This window comes from Salpingoeca rosetta, assembly GCF_000188695.1.
Source record: "Salpingoeca rosetta unplaced genomic scaffold supercont1.7, whole genome shotgun sequence".
Classification (NCBI taxonomy): Eukaryota; class Choanoflagellata; order Craspedida; family Salpingoecidae; genus Salpingoeca; species Salpingoeca rosetta.
This window is the reverse complement of record NW_004754927.1, coordinates 191,964-201,137: the sequence shown is the minus strand read 5'-3', so window position 1 is coordinate 201,137 and position 9,174 is coordinate 191,964. Positions and strand designations below refer to the sequence as shown.

Genomic DNA, 9,174 nt, shown 5'->3' with positions numbered 1-9,174 from the left:
CTTGCTTTGTATTAGACACGTTTGTGACACCACATACACACAACAGCGAACAAAAAACGCCAACGACAAGGGGCATGCAGTCACGAGACAGGGGGGGGGGGGACAAGCATGCAGAGCGGCGCCACGCACATATGTATGAAAGAAGTAACAAAAAAAAAAAGGAACAAGAAATTGCAGCAGTGAGCCCCGCACACACACACACATGAAGACACAGAATCGGTCACTTATGGTGATGACGAACAACATTCACATCAAGTCGTGCAGAGCCATGCAAGCACACGCGAACGCATCAACAACACACAATCAACCACACCACGCATGGATCACGTGCATAACTCGACAAGGCCAAGATGGCGCACAATTGAAAACCGGCAGCGGGAATGGCATCAAGAGCAAACGACAGAAAGAAAGAAAGACAAAGGGAAGAAAGGGAGAAAGGAAAGAAGAGTGGATGGTGGGTTTACATCAAATCACAGCGGTCATGAAGAGACGGGACAACGGTCACTTGTCCTGTTGCTGCTCGCAGCCACCGTACACTTCATCATTTGCGTAGATCATGTACAAGAACCCGTCTTCGTCTTGGTGCTCCTTGTAGATCTCGCCCATTGTCCGCCTGTAAGTGAGAAGTGACAGGGACAAGATCATGCGTGAGACGACGAATGGCGCAGCGCCACGGCCCAAGCAATTGCGCGTTCTCAGCATCACGCACGCACCAATGTCTGCAAAAGCACACACACACACACACACACACACACACACACACACCACGCACGCGCGTACACATTCTTACACACACACACACACACACACACACACACAAACACACAAACACACACAAACAAAACAAACGAGACGTACGTGACGGCAGGGGAGGATTGTCTTGGGCTTGCCGGGCGTCTTCTCGTGCACGACGTATGTGAAGAGGGCCTGATCCGAGGTGAGCTTGAACCGCTGGCGGATCACGTACTGGAACTGGTTGACTGTGAGGTCATCTTGGAGCAGGTACTTCTTCTTCTCAATGTCGGGCAGTTGGACTTCTTGTACTTTTCCGCACTTACGGGATGCGATCGCTGTACTTCTGCTTGATGCGGTTCGCCTGCTCAATGCGTTGTTCTGCACACACACACACACACATGCGTGAGAGAGGAACGATACGTGCGATCGCAGCCACGAAAACGATGCAAACAAAAGGACACACGCAAACGAGGACACCGCACTCACACACAAGCCCGCATGCATGTGCACACATGTATCATGCAATGGCGTGCTGAAGTAACGCCACAGCACCACACCGCACCACATCACAACACATCACAACACTTGCACTTGTGACGATGACAACACAGCAGCGAGCCACGTCAGGGCAGGCAAAACCCAAACAAAATCCGACGACAACACAACAACTCAGCAACTGCCCACTCACGAAGGGTAAACTGCTCCTTGAAGGACGCCATAGTTGTGTTGTGTTGAAAGGGAGAGGAAGGTGAGACGTGGTATGCGCGTTCTCTTGTGTGGACTGTCTTGCTTTGGTTGCTCTTGGAGAGAGGCGTACGTGGACGTGTGTGTCGGCGGTGGTCGTGGTGGTTGTTGTTGTTGCTCTTGTTGTTGGTTATGATGGGCTGGAAAATGGGGTGCGGGCAAAGCCAAGCCAACAAACGAAACACCAACACAGCACAGCTGCCAAGAGCCGCACCTTTGCCCTGCTGCTTGCGTCGCCTGTGCTCCGATTATTGGCTGGAGAAGCCGCGAATATTCGTCCGTAATGATGACTCACGATGATTGCATTTTATCGTGTTGAGCTTGTTTTTGTCGTGAGAGCCCGTGCGACGCCACGACACACGGAAACATCTAAGCTCGCAACACGGCACAACAAAAAGGCGGACGGCTGTGGAGGTCGTGCATGTGGAAGTGAGCGTGATTGCGGTAGTTGTGATGTGAACGGGGTTGTTGTTGTGTCTTCTTCTTTGTTCTCACAACAGCTGACTGATACACAAGATGAAGGGAGGAAAGGCAGCAATGAGGCTGCACTCACACTTGATGATGCAAGCGCGCAACGCTGCCTCATGTGGCCACGGGCACACCCACAAGCACTGGTTTGGTGGTGCACTCCCCATTGCACGTCACCAACACACCATCAGCTGCCGCTGCGACATGGCACACCTCCGGCAGAACGCAGCGTTTTCAACCGCCACAATTGCTTGGCGTGCGCGACCTCCAAGTGCACCTGCAGACGGCAACGACAAAGCCTCGACAACAAGACCCGGTCGCAGAAGGGCCCGCAGCAAGAATGGCGGCATGCCTGACAGCGACCCCATCACCACAGCTGGCGGCGTGAAGCTACCACAGATACCCGCACACATGCAGCAACCTGAGTTTGCAAAAGCCATGCTGGCACTGGCAAACCAAGAAGAGGAGGAGGAGGAAAAGAAGACAGCTGAACTCGAGCACAAAGCGCGCAAGGCAGACCAGCAGGCGCCGGGCTTGGCGGATCCAAGTGCAGGCCACGACCCAGCCAACAGCGGCACCCAGGGTCCCAGCGCGGTTGAAGCTGATCGGGCGGGCACAGCCAACACAACTACACAGCAACAAATGAAGGAGAAGCAGCGGAGGATCCAAACAGGGGAGGAGCAATCTGCAGGCGAACTTGATGGTGACAATGATGCTTCCCACAGCCAGCCAGTAAACGTGGTTCCAGTGTGTGATCGTCGCATACCACTCGTCATCAACTCTGCGCAAGACATTCCAACGCCACCAGAAGGGCCCCTCTCCTCCATACCGTTACCGGACATTCCCGCCATCCTCAAGTCGTTCCAGGTGTTTGTTTGTTTGTTTGTTTGTTTGTTTGTTTGTTTGTTTGTTTGTTTGTTTGTTTGTTTGTTTGCTGTGTGTGGTTGTCTATGGTCGTCTATGGTTGTGTGTGTGTGCATACGCATGTGTTTGTAAGCATGCGTGTATGCATAGTTTGGATAAGGTGCGAGCTTAGGGTTGGGAAGAGTGTTGACTTGTTTCTTGACCGATGGGAGCGAAAGAGACTGATGTGCCGTCATCTACAATGTATCACCTCCTTCCATGCTCTTCATGCTACAGATGCGGAATAACAGCAAAGCCAACCGACCCCATACGGCAAGCCTGCGTCGCTTTGCCATCACAAACTACGGCATTGCAGGTAGGATTAGTGTGTGCGTGCGTGCATGCGTGTGCGTGTGAATCATGTGTGCGTGTGTGCTCGTTGAAGTATTTGATGGGGGTGCATGCACATGTGATTGTACGGTCGTTCTCACACACGCATACATGCATTGGGATTGATTGTGGTCAGATGCGTTTGCAAGTCTCATTCCTGGACTGGATAAGCTGCATATCGTGGAATCAAACCCATGTACGTACGCACACCGTGCCCTGTGTGTGTTGTGTTGTGTTGTGTGCGTGTGCGTGTGCGTGTGCGTGTTGTGTTTGTGTGTTTGTGTGTTTGTGTGTTTGTGTGTTTGTGTGTTTGTGTGTTTGTGTGTGTGTGTGTGTGTTTGTGTGATGGGCGCGACTTTGTGATGTACTACATGTGTGTGTGCGTGTGTTCGTGAGTGCACCGTTGCAGCATCGCTCTCACCACGGCATCATGACCACGTAGACACGATGCTGTTTACTCGGGCTCTGCTGAACCACGGTGCCAAGTCCGTCACAATTGTTACAAACACAGGCGACCGTCAGAACAAACACCTCCACCCACAAGTCCATGTGCGTGTCGATATGTTTGTATATTCATGTGTGTGTGTGAGTTTGTATGTTCACATGTGCGTGCGTGCATTCGTGTGCGCACATCTGCATGTGCATATGCATGCGCATGTGCGCGCAATCGTGTGCGTTTATGTGCATGCGTTGCGTGTGTGCGCTTGTGTTGTGTTTGTGCACACGTATCCAGGAAGAGAAGGTTACATAACAAGCATATGCGACTGCTCACCATAGTGTGTGCCGCTGGTGCGTGCTTGCAGGCATTCCAGGAAGCGCTGGGCGAGAAACGCGTGAAACTCGTCCACGGCGATATGCAGAAGCTGGATCTTCCAGATGGTAGGCGTACATGTGCGCGCGGGCGTGCGCGTTTGCACATTCGTGTGCGCGTCTGCCCACGTGCATGTGCATGCATGCGTACATGTGTGACCGTGGTGCATGCACGTGTTGCTATGTGTGCGTCGCCTGCTGCGACCTTACCCCTATATGATCTGCGTTGCCGCTATTTGGGTGTCATTCAGGCTGCCCCCCAAGCGAAGTTCTGTTCGACGACTTCCCTTCCCGCCAGTGGCTCGTTCGTACGTTCCTCCGCACACGTACACAATTTAGAACCTGCTGCACGTGAATGCTGTCACATCTGTGCCGTGGCAGTGGCTGCAGTGGCTTCGTCTTTCCACCTGCCCTGCCGTGCTCGAAAGACTGTCATGTGGACGATACCATCGCCTGTAGAACAATTCCCACCACATCTCATCGTCACATCTCATCATCACCACCATCACCACTAGGCTCTTCGTTTGCTCTTGCCGGACAGACCAATGCGGTGTCTGGATCTGTCTTCATCTTCAACCTGTTGTACAAGGTGTGTGTGTGTGTGGTGAAAAGGACCTCGCTTGGTCATTTGGTGGCTATATATTCGACAGTTGCTTCCATTCATCGCCGCAATAGCACTGCTCCTGACACACATGTGCGTGTTGGCAACTGAGCCAACACAACACGCCCGCTTGACACCAACATGTGTTCAGGTGGCGATGCGGTCCGGCCCGTTTCATTGGGGGAGGACTGCCATGTACTTCACGCTGCCACGATACCTGACGCAACACATCTTCTCCAGTACGTGCCACACCCGCCCTTGCTTGCATATGTGTATGTGCGTGCATGCGTGGGTGTGCGTGCGTGCGTGCGTATGTGCGTGTGTGTGCGTGTGTGCGTATGTGCGTGTGTGTGTGCGTGTGTGCGTGCGTGTGTGTGTGTGCGCGTGCGTGCGCGCGTGTGTGCATATGTGTGTGTGTGCATATGTGTGTGTGTGTGTGTGTGTGTGTACGCGGTTGGCGCACAGCCTGGATCATCATCTCCAACCTCAACGGTTTTGCCACCACGGCCACCATCACCACCATGATTGTTGCGTCGCTATTGATCGCGAGTGCAGCCGGGTCGCGGCTGGGAGTGCTGGCGCAGGTGCTGTGTCACGTTAACGAGCTCGCCGCCGTCTCCCGCGACCTCTTCAGTCCCCGACTCAAGTGCACAGAGGTTGGTGTGCCTGTGCGTGGTGTTGTCGTGTGTGTGTGTGTATATTTAATGTGTTGTGTGCGTGTGTGCGTGCGTGTGTGCGTGTGTGCGTGCGTGTGTGCGTGTGTATGTGTATTCGCGCCCTTTCGTGCTTTGTGTCGGCTCGCCATACCAATTCTCAAACACGCAACAAACCCACGCCCATCAACCCGCCAACCATCACACACATCCCAACCGTTACCAGGGTCCCGGCGCCATCACCGTCCACTTTGTTGAACTCATTCCACGCTACTCTCCACTCATACGTGAGTCATCCACAACGCGCGTCTGCGTGTGTGTGGGTGCTTTTCAAGACGCAAACAGCGTCCACTGTGAGCAGGGAGGAGGGGGTTAATTATTCAATGTCTTGACTCAAGATCACACACACATACATACACACACACACGCACGCACACACGCACACGCACACACACACACACGCACACGCACATATACACACACACTCACACACACGCACACTCACACACACGCACACGCACATATACACACACTCACACACACGCACACACATACACACACATTGCTTTGGGTGACAGCGAATTACGAGACGTTTGTTGTTCTGGATTTTCTTCTTAGACACCTGACAATGACTGCAAAGACCATTGGAAAAGCAATGAGGTGCGAACGCTGTTGCTTTGTGGCTGCCTCTCCATTCATTGAACAACAGCTTTCAACCAACGAACCATCTGACCGACCAACCCTCCAACCAACTCACCGACCAAGCAACAACCGCAACCAACTAACTCACCAACCATCCATCCAACGACCACAATCACCCATCCAACGCACCAACCAACCAACCAACCAACCAACCAACCAACCAACCAACCAACCAACCAACGAATGCCAACAGGGGTCTTGGGCCGCAGTTCACGCCCCTCTTTGCGATGACGAACATCAACCCCGAAACGCCGCTGAAGAAAATGAAGGTGACGCAATATGTGGACCTTGCTGTTGCGTTACACCAGTGGGAGGACAGGCCAATCTCTGCGCAGGCGGCTGTTGTTGGCGGCGACGGCGCAACGTGGTAGCATTTTGCGTGTGTTCGTGGCTTGTGCATTCTGCTTGTGATTGCTGACACGGGGTTGGTTGTTGTTTGATCTGAGTGTGTTTGGTTGTGATGTACATAACACGCTTGTAATACTGCGTTAGGCCAAATCACGTGACGAGAGTTCTTTTCTTTCATTGCTCTTGAACTGCTCAAGCAAGAAAGACACAACAGCACACGTGCAAGCAGGCTGGCGACGCAAACCAGCAAACACACAGCAACGACCAGGGAAGCATGTGATGATCACTACAACAGACGCACAACATGCACAAGTACAAACGCCAACAAACACCTGTGACATATGAACGCTCACCACGGCCCGCAAACAATCAAGAGGCAACAAACGAAGAGGAAGGGAAAGGCAGAAGATACAAGTGCGCGTGTGCGTGTGTGTCTACCACGTCTGGTTGAAGAAACCAATGGAGTCCAGGCCTTGGATCAGGGGCTTGAAGTTGTTTGGATCAAACGTGCTGCGCACATCGCCAGCACACAGCAGACACGCACAACGTGTGTGTGTGTGCGTGTGCGTGTGTATTGATGTGAGCAGGGAAGCTGGCCGCATGCTTCAATCATCTGTTCATGCACGCAGGTTATGTTTGCAGCACAAAAGACCATGTCTCCTCCCCCTCACACACACGCACACACACACGCACACACGCACGCGCGCGCATACACACACACACACACACACACACACACACACACACACGCACACACACACACACACACACACACACACACACACACACACACACACACACACGCATGCACACGCACGCACGCGCACACCACCTTACCCGGTTGGCCTGCGACGCGGCCCAAGATCGACGCCGTTGATGTGTTTGTACACCTCGCGCTCCGCCAGCCCGCCCCCGTTTTCCCCAAACACAGACATTGCCTGCCACCATGGCGCAGCAGATGGTGTGACAATATGTGTGTGCGTGCGCGTGCACGTGTGTGTGTGTGTGAGTGTGATTGTAGGAGTGTGTGAGTGAGAGAGTGTGCGTGAGAGAGAGAGAGAGTGTGTGTGTGTGTGTGTGTGCTCGCGCGCGCACGTGCGTGTGTATGCGAATGCGAAATGAGAATATGTAAGCAAGCGCCTGATCGTGTGTGTTGGAACATGCTGTGCCAAGTGGTGCCAGTTCCCAAACAGTGAACGCGACACATGTCTTCGTTTCTTCCCTCTGCACCTTGTATTTCCACGCCTGCTCTTGTTGGGCAGCGCCGTGGTTGTTCCTGGAGAGTGTGATGGTGGTCGTTGTGTGTTGGCGTGATGGGATGTCAGGCGAGAAAGGCAGGGAGGGGAGTATGGAAAGAAGAGTGTCTCCCATCACCCCATCGATTCACTACACAAGCACACACACACACACACACACACACACACACACACACACACACACACACACACACACACACACACACACACACACACACACACACGCTCCCGGAAGCAAGCCGCCGCTCCCTCGCATATGCACACCACCAATGCTCGTGCACACCGCCACGTACAGGGCATAGTGGCGCTGCATGCGAATGTATGTGGGCGCAAAGAAGTCCTCAGCCAAGACGGTACCGCGACCAAGGCCTGAAGACACACAGCCATACGAGGGGCGACAGCAGTGGTGCACATGAGCGCAAGCGAGCAGTGATACGCAGATGGCTGGCCCAACGCACAGCGCACAGAAAGGCAGCTGCAAGGAAGGAGCACACCATCCCACCGCAGGCAAGTAAGAACACACACACACACACACACACACACACACACACACACACACACACACACACACACACACACACACACACACACACGCGCGCGCGCGCGCGCGCGCACGCACCGAGGGCAAATGACTGGAGCTTTGGTTCGGGCGCAAACATGAGCACGTGCGAGGAGTTGTACTTCTGGACGATGTTGTACCAGTCGAGCGTGTCTGAGCTGACAAACTTGATGCCAAGCAGCTCCTGTCGTGGTGTGTGCGTATGTTGTTGTTGTTGTTGTTGTTGTTGTTGTTGTTGTTGTTGTTGTTGTTGTTGTTGTTGTTGTTGTTGTTGTTGTTGTTGTTGGGATTTCGTCGCGGCGATGCGTGAAACATAAGACTGATGGGTGGCATGGGCAGAGAGAGAGGGAGCACATAAAGTGCGACCAAACGCAACTTCTTCACCATCCACACACACACACACACATACACGAACACACGCAAACACACACATGCACACGTACGGGCAGCTGTGTGGAGGCGGCATCGAGCAGATCAAGGGCGTTGATGGAGTAGTGCGTGGATCCTGGAAGAGCACAAATCACAAGCGTGGCGGTGATGATGAGTGGTTCGTGGCGCGAGGCATCTCACAAGAACCAGAATTGGAGGCGACAAACCCACGCACAGGTGCTCTCGCAGACAGTTCACACACACACACACACACGCACACACACACACACACACACACACACACACTCGCATACATATGCAAACAAGCACACACCTGGGATGTGGTAGTAGTACAGCGGCAGCGGGTGGGCGGCAGCGGCGATGGGCTTCAAGAAAGCAATCAACTCTGAAAAGAATTCGACATCCACAGTGCCACAATGTTAGCACTCCGAGTGCTGTTTGCTGCGCTGTGTGTTTGCATGCCGCGATGGCTGCCAACATGCCTCATCATGGGTGCAGACGGGAGACACCACCAACCATCGATGGAGCCAGGCTGCTCGTAGTACGGCGGCACGCTGGCAACGGCGTCAGCCCCAATGGACCTGGCGAGTAGGGCAGGCCGTATGCAAAGGTGCAGGCGAGGTCAAGGGGTCACGTGAAGCTAAACCAAACGTCACTCGAATACCGATGTACACG

The 9,174-nt window shown here is 53.6% G+C and overlaps 3 protein-coding genes across 3 annotated transcripts in view; 1 reads left to right on the top strand and 2 right to left on the bottom strand.

The window, feature by feature from the left end:
- Positions 1–501: 501 nt before the first annotated feature.
- Positions 502–1,454, bottom strand: PTSG_03077 (uncharacterized protein; the record flags this gene model as incomplete). Its single annotated transcript, XM_004995611.1, has 4 exons — positions 502–613; positions 859–897; positions 1,059–1,113; positions 1,424–1,454. The coding sequence occupies 4 exons, from the start codon at positions 1,452–1,454 to the stop codon at positions 502–504; spliced, it is 237 nt and encodes a 78-aa protein (XP_004995668.1).
- A 345-nt stretch (positions 1,455–1,799) lies between these two features.
- Positions 1,800–6,317, top strand: PTSG_03076 (uncharacterized protein; the record flags this gene model as incomplete). The annotated part of the gene is made up of 12 exons (XM_004995610.1): positions 1,800–2,814; positions 3,088–3,166; positions 3,317–3,376; positions 3,623–3,729; positions 3,984–4,059; positions 4,242–4,298; positions 4,506–4,579; positions 4,743–4,830; positions 5,147–5,247; positions 5,471–5,531; positions 5,823–5,904; positions 6,140–6,317. Exons 1-12 carry the CDS (start codon positions 1,996–1,998, stop codon positions 6,315–6,317), a joined length of 1,782 nt encoding a protein of 593 aa, XP_004995667.1. The 5' UTR covers positions 1,800–1,995.
- A 102-nt stretch (positions 6,318–6,419) lies between these two features.
- Positions 6,420–9,174, bottom strand: part of PTSG_03075 (uncharacterized protein) — a 3,892-nt gene continuing 1,137 nt past the window's right edge. Inside the window, exons 4-11 of the mRNA XM_004995609.1 lie at positions 9,016–9,080; positions 8,813–8,884; positions 8,553–8,614; positions 8,170–8,293; positions 7,844–7,919; positions 7,525–7,570; positions 7,132–7,232; positions 6,420–6,804 (exon numbers count right to left, since the gene is read on the bottom strand). Coding sequence (XP_004995666.1) covers positions 6,729–6,804; positions 7,132–7,232; positions 7,525–7,570; positions 7,844–7,919; positions 8,170–8,293; positions 8,553–8,614; positions 8,813–8,884; positions 9,016–9,080 — 622 coding nt within the window. The 3' untranslated portion in view covers positions 6,420–6,728. The remainder of the gene's footprint in view (positions 6,805–7,131; positions 7,233–7,524; positions 7,571–7,843; positions 7,920–8,169; positions 8,294–8,552; positions 8,615–8,812; positions 8,885–9,015; positions 9,081–9,174) is intronic.